The 24,010-nt window shown below is 40.9% G+C and overlaps 1 protein-coding gene across 2 annotated transcripts in view; it reads left to right on the top strand.

Moving 5' to 3' along the window:
• Positions 1 to 43: 43 nt before the first annotated feature.
• Positions 44 to 24,010, top strand: part of elp3 (elongator acetyltransferase complex subunit 3) — a 43,219-nt gene continuing 19,252 nt past the window's right edge. The window contains exons 1-7 of one of the 2 annotated variants that reach the window (XM_017718458.2): positions 44 to 62; positions 5,353 to 5,452; positions 5,539 to 5,677; positions 6,560 to 6,630; positions 6,776 to 6,839; positions 6,958 to 7,026; positions 9,642 to 9,796. In XM_017718458.2, the coding sequence (XP_017573947.1) occupies positions 5,376 to 5,452; positions 5,539 to 5,677; positions 6,560 to 6,630; positions 6,776 to 6,839; positions 6,958 to 7,026; positions 9,642 to 9,796 (575 nt within the window). In that variant the 5' untranslated portion in view covers positions 44 to 62; positions 5,353 to 5,375. Of the gene's footprint in view, positions 63 to 4,922; positions 4,945 to 5,352; positions 5,453 to 5,538; positions 5,678 to 6,559; positions 6,631 to 6,775; positions 6,840 to 6,957; positions 7,027 to 9,641; positions 9,797 to 24,010 lie in introns of those variants that run through there. The other variant, XM_017718456.2, reaches the window with a different exon arrangement.

Raw genomic sequence — 24,010 nt, 5'->3', positions numbered from 1 at the left:
CTGCTAGGTGGTGTTTTCAAGGGAGAAAGCCCACAAACCGAGACGCATAATGAGCTGAATAAGTGAGTCTTACAGCTGCTGGACAGAACTAACTCCGTTTGTGTGCGGGTTCGTGTTGTGGGGTATCACAGTGAGACCGTCTAGAGACTCCGCTGAAGTCTTTTTTCATGGGCTGTAATAGTTCTGCTATGACTCATTTGCTCCATGGCAGGCAGTAAAAAAGGGGCGGCTGTGCTCAGACTATGTGTCAATCAAACACAGTCTCAGGAGACTCTGCTCTCAGCTGCATGAAACATGCACTATTACTACAGACAGACAGATAGATAGATAGATAGATAGATACTGCCAAAAGTATTCGGTCATCTGCCTTCACACACATATGAACTTGAGTAACATCCCATTCTTAATCCATAATCCTTTACAGCTATAACAGCTTAAACTCTTCTGGGAAGGTTTTCACAATGTTTAGGAGTGTGTTTATGGGAATGCTGGATGAGAAGGCCTGGCTCGCAGTCTCCACTCTAATTCATCCCAAAGGTGTTCTATCAGGTTGAGGTCAGGACTCCAGAGAACACGTCTCCATTGCTCTAGAGTCCAGTGCTGGCGCTTTACACCACTGCATTCGACGCTTTGCATTGCACTTGGTGAAGCAAGGCTTGGATGCAGCTGCTCAGCCATGGAAACCCATTCCATGAAGCTCTCTACATTTCTGAGCTAATCTTAAGGTCTGTAGTTGACTGTGGAATATTTAGTAGTGAGGAAATTTCATGACTGGACAGGTGGCGTCCGAACACGGTACCACACTGGAATGCACTGAGCTCCTGAGAGCGACCCATTCTTTCTCTAATGTTTGTAAAAGTGGTCTGCAGGCCTAGGTGCTTGGCTGAATTCAACACCTGAATGCAGTGATTAGGATGGCAATATAGTGTAGAGATAGATAAAGAGATATATAGATAGAAAAATAGAGAAAGAAAGTTAAAGTAGGAAAAAGATTGAGAGAGAAAGAGATGTAGAGATATATAGTTAGAGAGAGAGTGGGAGAGAGAAAGATTGACAGGGAATGAGAGATATATAAAGAGATATATACAAAGAAATATAGAGAGGGTGTGTGAGAACGATAGAGTGAAAGAATGAGAGATAAAGAGGCATGTAGATAGAGTAAGAGTCGGAGAGATAAAGAGAGATACATTGAGAAAGATTAATTGAGAAAGAATGAGAGATAGATATAGATATATACATAGAAAGACAGAGAGTGAGAAAGATTGATAGAGTGAGAGAGAGATAAAGATATGTATAAAGTGAGAGTAGATAGATAGATAGATAGATAGATAGATAGATAGACATGGACAGATACAGTGGGGTAAAAAAGTATTTAGTCAGCCACTGACTGTGCAAGTTCTCCTACTTAGAAAGATGAGAGAGGTCTGTAATTTTCATCATAGGTTCACTTCAACTATTAGAGACAGAATGAGAAAAAAAAATCCAAGAAATCACATTGTAGGATTTTTAAAGAATTTATTTGTAAATTATGGTGGAAAATAAGTATTTGGTCACCCACAAACAAGCAAGATTTCTGGCTCTCACAGACCTGTAACTTCTTCTTTAAGAAGCTCTTCTGTCCTCCACTCGTTACCTGTAAAATGGCACCTGTTTGACCTTGTTATCTGTATAAAAGACACCTGTCAGAGTCCAAATTTAACCATGTCCAAGACCAAAGAGCTGTCGAAGGACACCAGGAAGAAAATTGTAGACCTGCACCAGGCTGGGAAGAGCGAATCTACAATAGGCAAGCAGGTTGGTGTGAATAAATCAACTGTGGGAGCAATTGTAAGAAAACAGAAGACATACAAGACCATTGATAATCTCCCTCGATCTGGGGCCCACGCAAGATCTCATCCCATGGGGTCATAATGATCATGAGAACGGTGAACATAAATCCCAGAACTACATGGAGGGACCTGATGAATGACCTGCAGAGAGCTGGGACCAAAGTAACAAAGGCTACCCTCTGTAACACACTACACCGAGAGGGACTCAAATCCTGCAGTGCCAGGCATGTCCCCCTGCTTAAGCCAGTACATGCCCAGCCCCATCCGAAGTTTGCCAGAGAGCATATGGATGATCCAGAAGAGGATTGGGAGAATATCATGTGGTCAGATGAAATCAAAATAGAACTTTTTGGTAAAAACTCAACTCGTCGTTTTTGGAGGAAGAAGAATGCTGAGTTGCATCCATACCTACTGTGAAGCATTGGGGTGGAAACATCAGGCTTTGGAGCTGTTTTTCTGCAAAGGGGACAGGATGACTGATCCGTGTTAAGGGAAGAATGAACGGGGCCATGTATTGTGAGATTTTAAGTCAAAACCTCCATCCATCAGTGAGAGCATTGAAGATGGAACGTGGCTGGGTCTTCCAGCATGACAATGATCCCAAACACACCGCTCGGGCAACGAAGGAGTGGCTCCGTAACAAGCATTTCAAGGTCCTGGAGTGGCCTAGCCAGTCTCCAGACCTCAACCCCATAGAAAATTTGTGGAGGGAATTGAAAGTTCATGTTGCCCAGCGACAGCCCCAAAACATCACTGCTCTAGAGGAGATCTGCAGGAGGAATGGGCCAAAATATGAGCTACAGTGTGTGCAAACCTGGTGAAGACTTGCAGGAAACATTTGTCCTCTGTCATTGCCAACAAAGGTTATGTTACAAAGTATTGAGTTGAATCCTCCATAATTTACAAATAAATTCTTTAAAAATCCTGCAATGTGATTTCCTGGATTTTTTTTCTCATATTGTCTCTCATAGTTGAAGTGAACCTATGATGAAAATTACAGACCTCTCTCATCTTTCTAAGTAGGAGAACTTGCACAATCAGTGGCTGACTAAATACTTTTTTGCCTCACTGTAGATAGACACACATAGATAGATAGATAGATAGATAGATAGATAGACAGACAGAGAGATGGATAGATAGATACAACCCCAATTCCAATGAAGTTGGGACGTTGTGTAAAACATAAAAACAGAACACGATGATTTGCAAATCCTTTTCAACCTATACTCAATTGAATACACTACAAAGACATGATATTTAATGTTCAAATAGATAAACTTTATTGTTTTTTGCAAATATTCACTCATTTTGAATTTGATGCCTGCAATACGTTCCAAAGAAGTTGGGACAGGGGCATGTTTACCACTGAGTTACATCACCTTTCCTTTTAACAACACACAATAAGCGTTTGGGAACTGAGGACACTAATTGTTGAAGCTTTGTAGGTGGAATTCTTTCCCATTCTTGCTTGATGTACAACTTCAGTTGCTCAACAGTCCGGGGTCTCCGTTGTCGTATTTTGAGCTTCATAATGTGCCACACATTTTCAATGGGAGACAGGTCTGGACTGCAGGCTGGCCAGTCTAGTACCCGCACTCTTATACTACGAAGCCACGCTGTTGTAACTTGTTCAGAATGTGGCTTGGCATTATCTTGCTGAAATAAGCAGGAATGTCCCTGAAAAAGACGTTGCTTGGATGGCAGCATATGTTGCTCCAAATCCTGTATGTACCTTTCAGCATTAATGGTGCCTTCACAGATGTGCAAGTTACTCATGCAATGTACCACTGACACACCCCCAGACCATCAGAGATGCTGGCTTTTGAACTTTGCGCTGATAAAAATCTGGACAGTCCTTTTCCTCTTTGGCCCGGAGGACACGACGTCCATGAATTCCAAAAACAATTTGAAATGTGGACTCGTCAGACCACAGGACACTTTTCCACTCTGCGTCAGTCCATCTCAGATGAGCCCGGGCCCAGAGAAGCCGGCAGCGTTTCTGGGTGTTGTTGATTTATGGCTTTCGCTTTGGATGGCAGAGATTTAACTTGCACTTGTAGATGGAGCGACGAACTGTGTTCACTGACAGTGGTTTTCTGAAGTGTCCTGAGCCCATGTGGTAATATCCCTTACAGAATGATGTCGGTTTTTAATGCAGTGCCGCCTGAGGGATCGAAGGTCACGGGCATTCAATGCTGGTTTTCTGCCTTGCCACTTACTTGCAGAGATTTCTCCAGATTCTCTGAATCTTTTGATGATATTATGGACTGTAGATGATGAACTCCCTAAATTCCTTGTAATTGCACATTGAGAAACATTCTTAAACTGTTGGACTATTTGCTCACGCAGTTGTTCACAAAGTGGTGAACCTCGCCCATCCTTGCTTGTGAACGACTGAGCCTTTCACGGAGGCTCCCATTATACACAATCATGACACTCCCCTGTTTCCAATTAACCTGTTCACCTGTGGAATGTTCCAAATAGGTGTTTTTTTGAGCATTCCTCAACTTTCCCAGTCTTTTGTTGCCCCTGTCCCAACTTCTTTGGAACATGTTGCAGGCATCAAATTCAAAATGAGTGAATATTTGCAAAAAAAAAAAAAAAACACACAAAGTTTATCGGAACATTAAATATCTTCTCTTTGTAGTGTATTCAATTAAATATAGGTTGAAAAGGATTTGCAAATCGTTGTATTCTGTTTTTATTTATGGTTTACTTCATCCACCCAACTTCATTGAAATTGGGGTTGTACATAGATAGACAGACAGACAGATAGATAGACAGACATATATAGACAGACAGACAGACATAGACAGACAGACAGACAGACAGTGTGTGTAATCCGTCAGGACAGTTTTCCCTCTTCCCTCCTGCTCTTTTCAGCTCTGCCGCTAGAGGGCCTTCAACTCCCATCAGCGGAGATTTGCGACACTTCCCGTCGACCTGCGGCATGAAGCATGTTGACGCTTGTGTAGCGCAGTGCTAGCGCTAGTCAGCTAAGAGAGACTGTGTGGCATCATTTTCAGCCTTTTGCTGATTTGCTCAGAAAAACGACACAATCAGAGCGCCGTCTTTATGTGAGCGGTCGTCGAGATGGGCAAGCCGAAAAGGAAAAGTGAGTGTCCCCTTAAACCAGCGCCGCATTAGCTCAGGGCTGGGCTGGAGAGCAGACACGCAGCTTCCAGACACGCGCAGAAACTTTATCAGTTGTTCGACTCTTAGTTTTGATATGCTGGGTCAGGTGGTCGTTTCCTGAAAAAAGTAGTGTCTCATTAATTCAGCGGCTGTTTGGCGTGTCCGTGTGTTTACTAATGGCCTGTGTTGTGTCAGATCGGTTACCGTCAGGGTGATGGAGGCTTTATTAAAGGTCCATGTCTGCTTTAAGGTGTTGTTTACATGTCCAGCCGTTGCTCTCACTAAAGAAGTGACTGGATAATGTTCGATATTAAGGTCATACTAATATGTTTTAGTTGGCAGAGCATAAAATTCTTGTTTTAATATGTTGTGTGAAACTCTTAATCAGGTGAGCTCAGCCGGGCTGAACTGATGATGATGACAATTGCAGATGTCATCAAACAGCTGGTAGAGGCTCATGAGCAAGGAAAAGATATTAATCTTAATAAGTAAGTGTTTATTTTCCCCACTCTGCACCTTTCAGCAACATCTTTCCTCCTGAACCTGTACTGAACACTCACTTCTTCATTTTCAGAGTGAAGACACAGACCTCAGCAAAGTATGGCCTCTCAGCACAACCCCGTCTGGTGGACATCATCGCTGCAGTGCCCCCCCACTATCGACGGGCACTCGTCCCAAAGCTGAAAGCCAAGCCCATCCGCACAGCCAGTGGAGTAAGTCTAATGTCTAGAAAGCCTGGTTTGGCTGTGACGTTTTAGGGGTGTCAATACATTTGATTCAGTTCTCAATGCTCGGGTCATGATTTCATATTCTCATGATATTTTTAACAAAATTTAAATGAAGAAAAATGATAACTTGGTTGGTATAAAGTAGTGGTTAACACCTCTGCCTTCTACGCTGTAGACTGGGGTTCAATCCCCCACCAGGGCAGGCACCAATACTATAGCAATAAGAGTCCTTGGGCAAGACTCCTAACACCACCTTGGCCTACCTGTGTAAATTGATTAAATAGTAAGTCACTCTGGATAAGAGCTTCTGCTGAATGGCATAAATAACTGTGTCCCTGTTGTTGCACAGCTTTAGGGCTGACCTGAACAGCGATGAACATGCTTTGAATGTGTTGGTGTTTTGATTAGCTCAGTCATAGCTGAACCACACTGAGTGGTTGGAGGATTTAAGAGCTTTTCTGCCTACACATGAGGAACACCACTCTAGAAGTGGGTCAGCTGGTACCCAGACTGGCTGGTGCAGCCTGTGCACCTGGACCTGGTACCAAGTTGAGAGGACACAGTGCAAAGCAATATAACACTGAAGCCATGATCATTTCCATTCTACAGAATGCCATAGAGTGGAAATTGAGAATCTTCTATGAACATAATAAACAAATACTTGAGTATTCAGATTATTCAGGGCAGCCCTACACAGAGATAGAGAGAGATCTACAAATACTCACTTCATTCCAAAGGTGTTCAGTGGAATTATGATGAGGGTCACAAGAGTTTCTTTGCACCAAATTCATCAAAAATGTCTTTATGGGGCTCGCTTTGTTTTGCTTATGTTGATTTTCTTATTTTTATGTTGATATCTATGCATAGATTGCCGTTGTTGCTGTGATGTGCAAGCCCCATCGATGTCCACACATCAGTTTCACTGGCAACATTTGTGTGTGAGTATTACAATACTGTAGAGAATCAAATCAGATTTTCTTTCATCCATCTTCCTGGCTTGTCACATAACAAACTAAAGTGGTGTGTTTTAATGGACATGTTTAAGCAATTTTAAGCAGTTGTTTATGCTTTGCACCCAACCAGATACTGTCCAGGTGGTCCGGACTCTGATTTTGAGTACTCGACACAGTCTTACACAGGCTATGAGGTAATTGTCTGGTCGCATGCTGTTCTCATTATTCATGCATTAGTTAGTAATTGATACACTGTGAGTTCTGTCTAATGTTCCACGTTTCTTACCTGCATTATCATTCTGTTGCCCCTAGCCAACGTCTATGAGGGCAATCCGGGCGCGCTATGATCCATATCTACAGACCAGGCACAGAGTGGAACAGGTGAAGCATCTTTCAGATACATGTCCTTTTAGAATTCAGTGTTATTACTTATTTTTTTCCAGCATTTGAGAGCAATTAAGAGAATTCCCTTGCTGATGGCTGTAACAGCCTCCAGTCTTCTAGGAAGGCCTTCCACAAGGTGTTTCTGTGGCAGTCTGTGCCCATTCAGCCAAAGAAGCATTTGTGAGGTCAATCACTGTTTTTAGGCAAGATGTCCTCAGAGTTGACTATCTGCTTCATTCCAAAGGTGTTCGGTGGGCTTATGATCAGGGCTCTGTGCAGGTCAGCAGAGGTTTTTTGCACCAAACTCATCAAAAAATGTCTTTATGGGGCTCGCTTTGTGCATAGGGGAGCAGTCTTGCTGGACCGGGAAAAGGTCTTCTCCAAACTGTTTCCACAAATTAGGAAGCATTAGAAGCGTATAAGCTGTAACATTAACATTAGCCTTTTTTCTGTAAGTAAAGGGCCAAGGCCAAACTCTAAAAAACAGCCCGGACCATTATCCCTCATCCACCAAAGTTTACTATTGGTGCTACACATTGTGGTACGTAGTGTTTTCCTGGCATCTGCCATACCCAGATTTGATCTGATTACCGGATAGTGAAGCATAGTTCTTCACTCCGGAGAACACATTTATTCTGCTTCAGAGTCCAGTGGTGGTGGGCTTTACACCACTCTAGCTGACACTTGGTATTGCTCATAGTGATCTTGTGCTTGTGTGCAGCTGCTTGGCCATGGAAACCCATTTCATTATGTTCTTGTGCTGATGTTGCTTCCAGCTTGAAGTTCTGTACTGAGTGATGCAACATAGCTGCTGATATATCGCTGCTGTCGGAACAAAACATTGCATCTCCATTTTTGTTGTTTTGCAGTTGCCTATTGCCTTTTACATTGTGTGTAAATTTCATGATGATTGGACCAAAAGAACTGGCTCAAAGTAACTTGGCGGAAAAAAGTCTGGTTCCATTGACTTACATTAAAAGTAAAGTATGTTTTTTCCTTCTCCTTTAAAGTTCTCTTTTTGGAGATATGAGGTTTTGTTCCGACAGCAGCGATATGCTAGTCAGTAGCCCCACACTGTGAATTTGCTTGGTTTACCATTTTGTGACTAACCTTGCTTCTAGATGCTCCCATTTCACAATAAAAGCGCTTGACCAAGGCTGATCTAGCAGGGTAGAACTTTCATGAGCTGACTTGTGGTGGCATCCTGTGACAGGGCCATGTTTAAAGTCACTGAGCTCTTCAGTTTGACCCATTCCATTGCCAATGTCTCTCTCAAGATGCATGGCTAAGTGGCTGAAACACCCAAACTCAATAATTAGTAGGGAATTATTTATTTATTAATTATATTATTATTATATACTTTTGACCACAAAATATAATTACCATATAATTATCAACAGAGCTAGCTTCTAGTAATATAATAACTGTAGTACTCACAGAGGTCATGAAACGCTGTTTACAACCAGTGTTTGGTTGGAAACTAAAATGTTGTCAAAATGGCATTTTGGTACCTTTCTTCTTATTAAGCTAGTCTAATTTACTCTTTTTAGCAGATCTCATGTACCATTTTTTTTCCCTTTATTTGCATGTACTCCAGCTTTTATTGTCAGGCATTACTGTCCTTTCAAGTAACATTCAGAGCATATATATGTGTATTTATTTAATTGGTGATGTTCTGTTTTTATACTTCATAATTCATGGGTCTTTTTTATTGTATACATTTTCTAACTAACCATAGATTAGAGTGATTGTGCAAAGGGAGTTGTTTAATAAAGCAGAAGGTTTGGAATACAAAAAGTCATGGCATGTGATTAAGTGACCCTTATTAGTCTCACAATGGGGGAAATTTCACCTCCGCATTTAACCCATCCGTGCAGTGAAACACCACATGCACACTAGTGAGAACACACTAGGGGGCAGTGACTTGCCTGGAGTGGTGGGCAGCCCTATCCGCAGCACCCGGGAAGCAACTGTGGGTTAAATGTCACCTCAGTCGCATGCTGTCGGCTCTGGGGATTGAACCGGCAACCTTCCGGTTACAGGGCTGGTTCCCTAACCTCCATGCCATGACTGCCCCCAAACAGAGGACAGGGAAATTCAAAACGATTCATTCGATTTCAAAATAATTTATTTCAGTTATAAATCATTACAGGACAGTGCAGTAAATTGTAAATGTACAGACAACATCAAAGCCATAGTCAGATTCATCCCATACTCAATTGAGCGTGTCAAGTGTTTCTGCGCTCAGGGATGTTTCAGTGCAATTTCGACGAACGCTCCAAGCTGTTGGAGGTTCACTGCCAACGAAAACCATATTGCACAGTTAAGACAGATTCACTCTTATTGAAGTGGAGAACATAAAACGCTTTCTGCACAGGGGTCTCCATCTCCTCGCAAACTGAGTGGAGCCGTCTTCCGGTGACAAAAACTCTGTGACCCCCTCTTTCAGTTGGTATGTGGTTGGTTCCTAGACGGCTCACGGTTGTGAAATTATGGCGCTTTGAAATCAGATTAATCTTTTTGAATCACCCTGTATTATCAGCCCAAGGCGAAGTTTGATCATATAGTTTAATTCAGTGATTTGATCATATTATGTTTATATGCTTGTGCAGTTGAAGCAGCTGGGCCACAGTGTGGATAAGGTGGAGTTCATTGTGATGGGTGGCACGTTCATGGCCCTGCCTGAGGACTACAGAGACTATTTCATCCGCAACCTTCACGACGCGCTGTCGGGACACACTTCCAACAACGTGGCCGAGGCTGTCAGGTACAGTGCAGCAGCTGCATGTGGAAAGTGTCTGAGTGACAGAATCAGGCCACTTTCATCTTCTGCTTTCACCCTGATGTCCTCATGACTCACATAAGATGGCTTTAATGCCACAAGAGGGAGCTGTGAGCTGAGGTGTGTGCTGCAGTGTTGTTTGAGCAGTCGAAATATGGACAGGAATTCTCTGGCATTTGATTGATTAACTTACTGGAAAATAGATAGAAGAGCATGGACATGTATATAACGAAATGACAGTGTTTTAAATTAAAACATTAACATTTTTAAGATTCAGAATTCTATTAAAAAACTGAGTATATGGATAAATTATCTGCAAAGTAGGCAAAACAATATAGATAATGAAAACAATACACCAAGCTAGTATTTTACAATTTAAACTTACAAAATAGCCTGAGGTATTCTTTCACCAATATTCTGGTCAAAAAAGAGGGAATACTTTATTGAATGTTATTGTAACGTATTACAGTCTATTCTAATATTCTGGAAGTCACCACCATCAGACTGATATATTTTCATACCCCTTTTTAGTGGCTCATCTGTGCTATGGATGTGCAAGAATGCTCCATTGACCGTGCCAGGGACCAGTGTTTACATGCAAAGATTTTTGCCAATCTAATTGAATACATTCTGATTATTGCTCAAGACTGAGGTGTTTATGCTCACTCTACTCAAAAGGGAAATCTCTGTTTACATGCACACTACAAGTAATGTGATCCAAAATAACAAGCATGCGTAGAGAACCACTTAGTGTAGACATTACCATGACAACCAGCATCACGTGAGGTCCAGTCAGAGTGAGATGAGGTGTCAGCTGGCTCGCTTGTTTTATTAATTGCTTTAAAATGATGTCAGCCTCGGGAAAATGTACTTCACATGTATTAAGGAGGCAGCGAGATCAAGACATCACGTTCTGAGACGCATAAGCTGGTCGTCCATCCCACCGCCGTCTTTTAAGGATCAGAGCATAAATTCGTCTCCTCTGCAGACCAGTTTCTGCTCTGCCATGTTAAACTTTCACTATGATGTGACACACATGTGCAGAACATACACGTTTTGATTGGGAATGTAATCGGATGCAAGTGTTTACACTGCTGTTATTCGTCTATTTAACTGATTATTTATGAGATTACTCACCTCATTCAATCAGTTCAAACAGAAATTGTATTCCGAATTGCCTCAGTTGGACTAGTCTGTTCCGATTGATGCGTTTACATGGGCATATTCTATTGAGATATTAGTCGGATTATTAGTGGACTATTAGGCTGCATATAAATCTGGCTAGTGCTGGGATAGGTAATCCATTACAAATGACTCTTACTACTTTCTGGAAAAAGTAATCTGCCTGCTCGTTCCTTCTGCATTCCTCTATAAAACCCAAACAAATTCGTACCAACTGGAAAAACCAAAAGGGAAAAACAAGTTCTCTTAGTATTTTATTTAGAAATAGCCAAACAGCAAAGATCTGACAGACAGACTAACCGACTGACCGACCGAACAAACTCCCATCCATCCATCCATCCATCCATGAAATTGCAGTGTTCCAGTAGCAAGACATATATTTACACATTAGCTTACATGAACTATGCAGAAAAGTACAAAATAGAAATAAATCTAGACAGAAGTTAAAGTACAAGAGAAATAAAGTATAACAGTATATCTATTTACATATTCACATGGCATATGAGACAGATTCGCTGTATGAGTGATATGAGGTCGTCTAACAGCACATATTATAGACACGACTGAGTTGCATCAATATTGCAGTGTAAAGTGCATAGTGAAGTGTCATCACAGTAATAGTTGGGATATTGCACAGTGTGTATTGATCAGAGAGGATATACAGTGATGTGGTTCAGCACAGTTCAGACAGCAGGAGATCAGTACCGTCTCTGCAGTGAGGAGACTCGTAGAGCCGTATAGCAGTAGGTAAGAAAGATCTCACACGACGCTCTTTAACACAGCGCAACTGTAACAGACGGCCACTGAATGTGCTTCTCTGTTCATCCAGTGTAGCATGCAGAGGGTGTGAGGTGTTGTCCAGCTTGTTGAGCGTCCTCTGTTCTGCTACAACCTCCAAGGAGTCCAGCTTGACTCCTACAACAGAGCCTTTTAAGAGCCTTCCTTTGAGCTGATGCTGATTAAAATTGTGAGTGGCTGATGCTGTTTGACAGTAAGTAAAAATGTAAGCATTTATTTATAAATTATATTTTAGCCCAAAATGCTGTACAATAAGAACACAATTAAAAAGACATTATGTAACAAAACAAAAATACAGCAACAGTAAGTTTAGAGACAAAAGCTGATAGAAGAAAATAGGTTTTTAATTTGCAACCCTGCTATGGTCTGTTTGGAGGGGTTAAGGGTCTCTTTTTTTTGTTCAGAAACTTTAGCCATTAGTGCTATATAAGCATGATGCTTTGACAGATTGTTTGCTGAGTTTATGTTGCTGCACTGCTCACATTCACAGTCATACAGTCAGCTGTCATAATGGAAATTACTTATTACATACAAGGACAAGCAGGGTAACCTGTACAGAGGAACTGCATGATTTAAATTAATCTTGTGTAATTATTATTGTTCTCAAAACAAAAAATCTCATTAATTCAGAAATGGTAATGTATTACACTCTTAATTGCAGGAGAAAGTCATCATATTACTGCTTTGCACCATGTTACCCCCAGTGCTGCTTATAATATGTTAAAGGAAGCATATCGTGAGAACATTCATGGACAAAAGCTCCATGTCATGAATTTCGATTGCTTTTTTAAATAAGAGTTTGATGTAGTGTGAACATTGTTCAAGTTTCTAACCACTCACTCAGTGCATACAGTACATATGAGGAAGCTAATTGTTTCTGTGATGTAACAAGGACTCAGAATCACATAGACCGATCAGGCATAACATTATGACCACCTCCTTGTTTCTCCGCTCATTGTCCATTTTATCAGCTCCACTTACTGTATAGGACCACTTTGTAGTTCTACAGTTACAGACTGTAGTCCATCTGTTTCTCAGATACTTTGTTAGCCCCCTTTTACCCTGTTCTTCATTGGTCAGGACCCCCATGGATCCTCACAGAGCAGGTACTATTTGGGTAGTGGATCATTCTCAGAACTGCAGTAAAACGTGGTGGTGGTGTGTTAGTGTGTGTTGTGCTGGTATGAGTGGATCAGACACAGCAGTGTTGCTGGAGTTTTTAAACACTATGTCCACTCACTGTCCACTCTATTAGACACTCCTACCTTGTCAGTCCACCTTATAGATGTAAGGCAGATACGATAGCTCATCTTCTGCTGCACAGTTTGTGTTGGTCATCCTCAGGTCCTTCATCAGTGGTCACAGGACGCTGCCAACAGGACGCTGTTGGCTGGATATTTTTTTGTATGCAGAGAAACAGATGGACTACAGTCTGTAATTGTAGAACTACAAAGTGCGCACGGACAAATGGACAATGAGCGTAGAAACAAGGTCATAATGTTATGGCTGATTGGTGTATAGTATCTAGCTTATAAGTTGACAGAAGAAAATAAAATGCAAGAAAAAATGCAGTATACCTGCATATACAAGGCCGAGTCACATTATTATGACCACTTCATGTCCATAATCTGATGTTGGCAGCGTTATTGTTGGGGAATGTTTTCGTGGCTTTCTATGGGCCTACTCATCCATGTGGAAGGCATTTTTAACCAACTTTGGTATGGATCCATCCTTACAGATCACGTACACCCATACATGCTGATTGTCTTCCCTGGGGCGGACGGAATCCTCCAGCAAGACAGTTTGGCACTTCACACATCTAGAAATGTCCGTCATGGGTTGGAAGTGCATGGCCAAGACTTCCATGTACTACCCTCCCCCCCCGAATTCCCCAGACTTGGACCTAGTTGAGCATCTGTGGGACCACCTTGATCATTGTGTTTGCTCTATGTATCCTCCCCCATGCTCCCTCCAGCATGTCCAGCAGTCAGCATGGCTCCAGATACCTGTGACAACCTACCAGGGCCTTATTGAGTCCCTCCCGGCCGTCTAGCTGCTCTCTGTGCTGCATGCAGCAGTTACTCTGGATATTAGCTGGTGGTCATAGTAATGTGACTCGACTGTGTGTATATAGGTGAGCTAAGTATTACTACAAGTTTTTGACTGAATTTCTGTTCATTTTGCGGATGTTTTACTTTTATGGATAGTAATTTAGGATGACAATCTCTGCATTATCTACTATTGTTACAACCTCCTATGTCTTTGGGAACACTTAAAGCCGTACTTAAAAAAAAGCCAACACCATCCAGCTACCAGACGAAGACACCACCAACTTCAAATATTTGGCAAATTATCAGCATTTATTTCTTTTTACTTGAACAGGTTAAAAGCACAATCTTATAAAAGCTGGTAAGTCTAGTTTTAGACTGGTCAAATGAGCAGATGAGCTTACACAAAACATGAACTTCCGGGGGTGAGATGAGGCCGAAACAAACTAGAAACAAAAAATAACTAAACTAATCTAACTCAAAACAAAATAACAATTATAAGACTACCTCCCTCACCCAAACCAGGAGGAAACAGTATACAAAAAAAGCATAGGGCACTCACCCCTTAACTTAGAAGAAGAGGGTTTTACTGGTATTTAGGCAAACTCATACAACAATAACACGAGTTCACAAAGAGGTTCAGGTGCTTGGTCTGGTCAGGTGGAGGCTGATGGCACAGGTGCTTGGTCTGGTCAGGTGGAGGGTGATGGCACAGGTGCTTGGTCTGGTCAGGTGGAGACTGATGGCACAGGTGCTTGGTCTGGTCAGGTGGAGGGTGATGGCACAGGCGTGACCACTGGAACAGCCCTCTCTTCCTCCTGTAGTGCCGCGATGGAGTAACTGGAGCGCCCCCTACTGTATCCAATCAGACCCTCCAGACACCAATCCTAGGGGAAAAGTGATTACCAAAAAAAAGACCCCATACACCCACAGGATCGTAACACTGTCTATAATCTGTCTAGTTGTGTGGTTGACACAGTGCTATTGCATTTTGGCAAGCTAGTTTAAGCAGCTGTGCTGGCTCATAACTTATGTAGGAGAATAAAAATCACTGGTTATGTCCCCTCCTTAACAACTGACTCGGCTCTAGTGGTGGACACTCCTCTAATACACACACACACACACACACTTCTTGTAAGCCGCTTCTCCTTCTGGGTCGCGGGGGGTGCTGGAGCCTATCCCAGCTGTCATCGGGCAGAAGGCAGGATAACTCCTCTAATACAACCCATATAAGTAAAACAGCAGGAACAGAGCTGGAGCCATTCGGGCGCTTCAGCCAGAACTCATTATTGATGCCATGCTGGCATTAATGATTATTACAGGTTACTTGTTGCCAATCGTTTAGCAGCTGCGTTGGCTCTGCTACCATCTTATTTTAGTCCAGTCCTGCATTCAAACAATGGCTAATGAGGGAGACTAATCTGGCAAGTACTCGTATCTCTTAAGTTGGGTGTAGATTTCAGATTTAGCGTTCGGTGACTGGCCACTGCATTGGCACAGCAGATATATTGGTCTGATACTTTTGGATCAATATTAGCCACTGTTATCGAAGATAAACCATCTATAAAAATAACGGTGGTGTGTCGTCTTGGTAGATGACATATTACATGCAGGGCTGCTCATCAGGTCAGTGGCTGCTGTGGAAGCTTCAATCTCCAGACAGCTATATCCTATATCAGCCAGACGGACAGAGTGCAATGGAATTTGCTGATGGAGAACCAAGTTAGAAATAAATGTCATTCGGTTTCCTCTAACAAATTGAAAACCACAGAGATGTGATAAGATGGGATTTGCTTCCTTCTGCGAAGCTGTGTGCCTTCTATATGTGCACAGCCAGAATGCCTCGCTTGATTCAGTAGTGCAGGGACACTGTACTGAAATCCTGATGAACTGATGATGGTTGGGTTTGTGATGACGAGCTTGTTGCCTGTTTTTTATCTGTCTGGTTTTATAGCTACTCTATTGTTGTGGATCCAAATCTCGCCGCTGGAGTTGCCCCTGCACTGCATTCTGTGTTAGAGGAAACACTAAAACTTGCACTGAGGGGTCCGTATTGAGCCAAAGTGGGCAAACACTGAAAATACTAAAGTAATGTGTGTATTTGTTCAGTTGTAGTCCATGACAGATAGTAAGGTTGCCTCTTTTTGTCCTATTAAATTATTATTTTGGAGATGCGTGTTTATCTTTGCAAAGCGACAAAATTTAAATTATTCAGTTTTCAGTGCCAGGAGAAAAGCCAGCAGTACATATTTAACAGAAAATTACACAGTGCCTTCAAAACAAAGTCTAATGTTTAATCTGTTAGTAGCTGTTGTAACCACTCTTTGCATTTCTGCAAAATAAATTCTTCCACTATAACTCCTCCAGAAACTGGGACTCTCAACGACCATGCAAGACCTGGTAAACCACCAAAACTGCCCCCCTCAGATAAACAATGCTAAAAGCTTCCATCTCTGAGAGGAGAAAATCAAGCTGTTTTGGATCTGAAAACATCCACAGGTGTTTCTGTCCTTCCCTCCACTGTGAGAAGATGACTCTGCGCTACCGGCCTGAAAGGATGTGTAGCTGATCAAGAAGAACCTCAGAAAAAAATTACACTAAGTAAAGAGAAATTTGCATTAGAACACTGAAACTGGAAATCTGAGATGTGGAGTTTGCTTCATGTAGTCTTCAGTTTGAGATGTTTGGAAGTAACAGAGGCTTGTAAAACACCATCTGGAATTGGTGATTTGTTTTTGATTGAAGTCATCATGAATGCTGATAAGTCCATACAAATGAATACATCATGCAGCACAATCTGGAAAACTTTTGACTGGAAAGTAACTCATTCTATAAGATAATGAGCCTAAGCTCACCGCTGAGAGGATCAAGACTATTCAGCAAACAGAGAAGCTGCTGGTGTTATCAGATTGACTCACATCATCGAATGTGTTCGGGTTTGCTTGCATCATGAAAAGCAGAAAATACTGGAAGAAAATGGAAGTGTTTAGGAGATATAGGAAAATATGCCTGCAGATTTCTTTGAATGACAAAGCAAGAAAAGAGAAGAAGCTGTAATAAATGCAATGAGTGGACACAGTGAGTACTGAAACCTTTGATATTCATTTAGTTGTTGAGGTTTTCGTGTAATTTTCTGCTAAATATACAGTACTGTGTGAACGTTTTAGGCATCTTAGCAAATTTTAAAACAGTCAACCTCAGCAGTGAGTTTCACAATATACAAGTGAATAAAGTCATTCATAATTCAAATAAACATAAAAACAATGAAAAGCAACAAGAATTTCTTGGGTCCATATTTCTCCTTAACACCTTCACAGCCGCCACAGAAACTTGTTAATATCATCAATTACATCATGAGCACAGTTTAATGAAGCACTGATTGGTCAAACCAGGAGCTGCTTTTTAACTACATATAATACTGAACTTAACTAACTACATATAATACTGGGCTTCCTCGAGGAGACGCTTGAAAATGGTTAAACAAACACTTAACAAACACACTAACATCCAGAAAATTACAAACTTTATATATATATATATATATATAGTGTGTGTTTGTGTGTGTGTGTGTGTGTGTGTGTATATATATATATATATATATATATATATATAAAAAATGTGTCAATATTCTATAAGTTTTGTTTATTCAAATATTAACACTTTTCTCAGCAAATAAACACAAACTACCCAAAAAAATAGATTTTGAAAATTCGCACTGTACTGTATGTTTTCCACATTTTTCCCCTGACTCTAAAAACAACCTGTACTTATTGCTGACTGGAAATACAAAAAAAGAGTGATGGTTCACAATTCGGTATTCTTATCACATTTTGAACAAGTGTCGAATTAAGAAAAATTAAGACCACAATCACGTTGTTGCGCAGCACTAATGAGTTAATGAACTTACCACATATTGGAACTGGAATTGAGCTGGAGTGGGTGGTTAATTGTTTGCAATTTTGAAACCGTGCAGCTGGGTCATTTTACAGAAACCTCCATTTTTGTGTCCTTAGCATTTAGAGATATATTACACTTACAAAAAATGTTAGGATTGCAATTTATTTATATTTTTAAATATAGCAATGTGTTTTAACAGTCACACCTTCTTCAGCCATGAATTCAGCAATATTGTTTTTTAAATCAATTATATAGAATTCCAAGCACCACAGAAGAGCTGGTCCCCACAGTCATGTGTGTAGGGTGAGCCCACATTTTGAAGAAAAAAAAGAAGCTTTTTTTTCTGCAATTTTAACTACAATCTCTACATGATTATAGAATATATGCTTTTAAATGACAAAGAAAACAAATGCCAAATAAATATAAAAAATATAATGAAGGTTGTGGTGATCAGGAGTCGTGTCACTGGTGTTACCGCATAACAAAAATCTCTGATGACATCACTTGACTTTACCTATTGTCTGAGCATCTATGAAGAAAAGCACATGGTGAGTCCACTGTGTCTTTCAGTTATCAGACATTTTTTCATTTAACTTATGTTTTCATATGAAGCTTTTAGTGGACGTCACTGGTGTGACCTACTTTATTCTAACTAGATAGAATACAAAAGGATTAAATTACATATTTTAGTGGATACTCCATGATCGACAACATGTGTTTCATGCTCTGTAGCACCCGTGTTGTACAACCCCAATTCCAATGAAGTTCGGATGTTGTGTAAAACATAAATAAAAACAGAATACGATGATTTGCAAATCCTTTTCAACCTATATTCAATTGAATACACTACAAAGACAAGATATTTAATGTTCAAACAGATAAACTTTATTGTTTTTTGCAAATATTCACTCATTTTGAATTTGATACCTGCAACACGTTCCAAAGAAGTTGGGACAGGGGCAACAAAAGACTGGGAAAGTTGAGGAATGCTCAAAAAACACCTGTTTGGAACAGTCCACAGGTGAACAGGTTAATTAGAAACAGGAGAGTGTCATGATTGGATATAAAGGGAGCATCCCTGAAAGGCTCAGTCGTTCAAAAGCAAGGATGGGGAGAGGTTCACCACTTTGTGAACAGCATTATTGACAATGTTTTTCAATGTGCAATTGCAAGGAATTTAGGGATTTCATCATCTTCAGTCCATAATATCATCAAAAGATTCAGAGAATCTGGAGAAATCTCTGCAAGTAAGCAACAAGGCAGAAAACCAACACTGAATGCCTGTGACCTTCGATCCCTCAGGCGGCTCTTCATTAAAAACCGACATCATTCTGTAAGGGATATTACCACATGGGCTCAGGAACACTTCAGAAAACCATTGTCAGTGAACACAGTTCGTCGCTCCATCTACAAGTGCAAGTTAAAACTCTGCCATGCAAAGCGAAAGCCACATATCAACAACACCCAGAAACGCTGCCGGCTTCTCTGGGCCAGAGCTCATCTGAGATGGACTGACATAAAGTGGAAAAGTGTCCTGTGGTCTGACGAGTCCACATTTCAAATTGTTTTTGGAAATCATGGACGTTGTGTCCTCTGGGCCAAAGAGGAAAAGGACCGTCCAGATTGTTATCAGCGCAAAGTTCAAAAGCCAGCATCTCTGATGGTATGGGGGTGTGTTAGTGCCCATGGCATGGGTAACTTGCACATCTGTGAAGGACCATTAATGCTGAAAGGTACATACAGGATTTGGAGCAACATATGCTGCCATCCAAGCAACGTCTTTTTCAGGGACATTCCTGCTTATTTCAGCAAGACAATGACAAGCCACATTCTGCACGTGTTACAACAGCGTGGCTTCGTAGTATAAGAGTGCGGGTACTAGACTGGCCAGCCTGCAGTGCAGAAAGTCTCACATTGAAAATGTGTGCCGCCTTATGTAGTGCTAAATATGACAACGGAGACCCCGGACTGTTGAGCAACTGAAGTTGTACATCAAGCAAGAATGGGAAAGAATTCCACCTACAAAGCTTCAACAATTAGTTTCCTCAGTTCCCAAACGCTTATTGAGTGCTGTTAAAAGGAAAGGTTATGTAACACAGTGGTAAACATGCCCCTGTCCCAACTTCTTTGGAACATGTTGCAGGCATCAAATTCAAAATGAGTGAATATTTGCAAAAACGTATAAAGTTTATCCATTTGAACATTAAATATCTTGTCTTTGTAGTGTATTCAATTGAGTATAGGTTGAAAAGGATTTGCAAATCAACTTCATTGGAACTGGGGTTGTAAAATGCATTTTTCATTAAAAATGTCTCTGGTATTACATTTCTTATGTGTAACACCACTGTGGATCGGCGACACCTATGGATAGATACAAAAGTGGCCGTTTATGTAGAAGGACCCAGCTACGTTATCCACAATATGTAACTGTAACGCATTTGTTTCCGCAGCATTGACAAAATGGACAAATGTGCCGTCAATAGTTTTCACTCACATAGCACGCCAACTATATCACCTGTTCTCCATGGGGTTTAGCAGTGCTTGAATTATTTTCAGCCCGTCGTTTTATTTGTTAATGTGTGTAATGCGGTTTATTCCGTGTACTATTTCTGTCTGTTTGAGCAGAAGTTGTGACTCGAGGTGCTAACTCAGCCCTTGGCAGCAGCTTTGTGGCAATGATTGTGGAGAAGTTTCTCAGCTAAGGACGGAGTGACGAGGACAATAGATGATTGCTAGACATACACAACCTGTCACAGCACAGCCAATCACTGCTGAGCCCAGTTAGTTTATTACTGTGTGTGTTGATTTATTTATTCTCTGCCTGCCGATAAGAGTGTGTGTGTGTGTGTGTGTGTGTGTGTGTGTGTGTGTGTGTGTGTTTATGTGACTGCCAAAGGTCTTCAGGATTTACTCACCCACTACGTCTTATCAGTGGGTTTGTTAAGATGACACGATTGCCTTAATTGTTCTGGCCGCTAATCAGGCAAAGACAAGGGAGGCAACAGTTCGATTTCAGCCACAGCCCTTATCTCTGCAGAGGGTGCGAGTGTGTGAGTGAGAGAGAGAGATAGGAATTCAGTTTGAAAGCAAAGAAGAGGGAGTGTGACGGTAACAGCCAATAACTTTGGCCACTTTTAGCTTTACTTGACACAAGATAATATCGCCAAACGTACAAATAAACGTGTTAAAAAATAGACCAAAATCCCTTAAATATCCCAGGAGTCGTAACTCATGCTAAAACACAAACCAGAAAGACAGTTAGCCACGTATTTAGACACCCCCAAAAAATTACGTTCTTGCCACCTCTGTATATCTTCAGTGAGGTCATTAACACTCTTCTACTGTTTGAATTTTTTATAGCTGCTCTTTTTAAAAAGGTAAGAGACAAGCGAACACTTTGGCTTGTTTTATTCAGAGACTCTCCATGTAGTCTTTAATGCCAGTTCATTCTGAAGTAAATTAGCCCCTGAGCTCCGAGCACTGACCAGAGCAGCTAGAAGTGTTAAGCAATGCTAGCAATGCCTAACTAGCATCTTCTCCCCCATTGTCTCACCATTAATGTTCCATGGCCACGGCAATGCCACCAGGGTTAAATGCTAGCACGTGGCACTGTCCTAGTAGCAAGTAGCATGCTATTGCAGTAGTTTATCAAGCAGCATTTCCACCACAGCACAGCTTCATTCCGGCTCACTGAAGTCTCACTGATACGAGTTTTGAACAAAAAGACTCAAAACTGCTAAAAACATCACAAGAGCATGACACAACTAATGGGAAAACACATTCAGAATGGCACTTAGCAATGTCTTCAGACACCCCACAAAGCTCCATTCTGTAGAAATCCATGTGCTCTCTATGCTGAGAGATCACTGGCTACATTCACACAGCAGGTAAAAGTGGCCTAAATCAGATTTTTTTGTTTGGCTGTTCATGTTATCTTTTAAATCTTTAAAATCTGTGTGTGACTTTAGTCTGAACAGATCAGCTCCTAAACTGGCCCTCATGCGCAAAAGAACAACGCATCATGTTGCTTCACACGGCTCATCCAGAGGTAAACAATGACTTCCAGTCAATGCCAATGCTGGAGCTTTCAGTTTCATCTTCCCCAGCATCACAGGAGCTATCATGAAGCTTTATTGACAGCTGGGCTCATCACCCAGAATGTCTTAAAGCTCACCATAAAAAGGTCTTGGTCACTTCTTTGGTTTGTGTCCTCAGATTCTTTAAACTTTACTTTCAGACTTTTAACTGTTCTTTGACGCTGCAGCCTCGTTCTCCTGCGGCCGCATTCGTAGCATTCAAAACGGAATTGAAAATGTCATTCAGTGCTTTTTATTTTTTTGGGCTGTTCACACACACACACACACACACACACACACACACACACACACACACACACACACACACACGACACATCTGTGTGTCAGTCAGACACAGAGAGGGTGCGAGAGAGGAAATGTTTAACTGAAGAACCCTGTTCATTTTTTAGGCTTTGTATGTCTCTGTGTAGTGTAGTACATGAAGTTGGCCATCTTAAATGAAGTGTATCAATTAAAAGCAGCTCATATTTTTTTAATGTTCCAAAGACAATATTGGATTAGCATCGGCATCAGCTGCTAATCAAGGTGATTTGAGCCATATAAACCCGTGCAGTAGTTGACATTTTAACTTTTAGCTTGTCTTAATGGCTAAATCCAGTCAGGGAGACTAAGTTAGAGGCAGAGTTCATCTTTTATTGAACTATGATTTAGTAAAGCTGTCAGGGACAAAGGCGAGTGATTTGTGATTTAATGATTTTAAAATGGTTGCATTTCAACCAGACCATGAAATTGGAATTTCATTGCTTTCTCAATGGGATAGAAAGTTCAGAAATGGCTTTTCCACAATTGTGACTGCTTGTATTATGGTTGCGGTACATTTTTTTTTTTTTTTTTTTGTCTTGAAGTACAAACAGTAGAATAGGGCTGCACAGTTTGGGCATAAATGAGGTGCAATAAAGTTATAAGAAATTGCATGATAATAAGGGATAAATAATGATTCAAATATACAGTTTCAGTGTGATTGGATGTGATGCAAGAGATCTGTGTAATTAAACCAAAAAAAAAATGTTTATTGAGCAGTATTTAAACAATAATGGCAGCATTCGACATGTCCAGTATGCATGTTTCTGTTGATCCTGATTTTAAAGCATTATTATAATATCTCCTTTAAACAAACAGCAAAAAAGGACAAAAAATTCTGTTCATTGTTGGGCAGTGTGGGATAAGAAATTAGGAAATAAGTAAACAAAATAAAGAACTGCAGGAATACATTTGTGCAAGTTTTGTATAGGTCTATTGTCTCTGATCCACTCATACCAACACAACACACAATAACACACCACCATCATGTCAGTGCTACTGCAGTAGTGAGAATGATCCACCACCCAAATAGTGCCTGCTCTGTGAGGGTCCATGGGGGTCCTGACTACTGAAGAACAGTAAAAGGGGGCTAACAAAGTATCAGAGAAACAGATGGACTACAGTCTGTAACTGTAGAACTACAAAGTGCACCTATACAGTAAGTGGAGCTGATAAAATGGACAATGAGCATAGAAACAAGGAGGTGGTCAGAATGTTATGCCTGATCTGTGCATTTGTGTGATTTCTTTAAAATTAATGATGTGGGATTGTTCCCAGCGAGTGGAGCTACTGGATGCATTTTACCCAACACTTGAAATTGAGAACAGTCATTTTAAAATATTTTACAGGCTACTATTTAAGGACAGCATAGTTGTTTAGCTGTGCATGTGGATTTGCTTTGTAGGCGGTTGGACGGAGTAGTGTATAAGACATTTGCTCAACCTGTATGAGACAATGTTTGTTACAGGCATCCACACTAGAGATCTGCACGAGTGTGAAATTAAAGCCCAAAATTCACCCCTACCTGGGACTTTGAGGGCTGTCTTAACCAGGCCTGAGTAACAAAAAAAAAAGTTGCTGAGGGTTGAGCATTTGCTGTAGCAGACACAGACTTAATTGGTGCAAGGAAGTTAGCAAACTGAAACACAAACTTGTGCAAGTTAATCTGATGAAATGAAAAGTATAAAATGTGGACAAAATGCAAATTTGCCCATCTGAAAATGGAACTGAATGCACCAAGACCTCAAAAGTACTCCCGTAACTCAGTTTTTATATTTGCGCATTGATAAATCTGCATCCAAAAGCTGACGTACACTTTAAAATCACAAATCTCAAGTACAGTATGTCATGGCTTAAATCCAGCACCAAAGATAAAG

The sequence above is a fragment of the Pygocentrus nattereri genome, chromosome 4 (assembly GCF_015220715.1).
Source record: "Pygocentrus nattereri isolate fPygNat1 chromosome 4, fPygNat1.pri, whole genome shotgun sequence".
Lineage (NCBI taxonomy): Eukaryota > Metazoa > Chordata > Actinopteri > Characiformes > Serrasalmidae > Pygocentrus > Pygocentrus nattereri.
The sequence above is the reverse complement of the archived record's forward strand: the minus strand, read 5'-3'. Positions and strand labels throughout refer to the sequence as shown.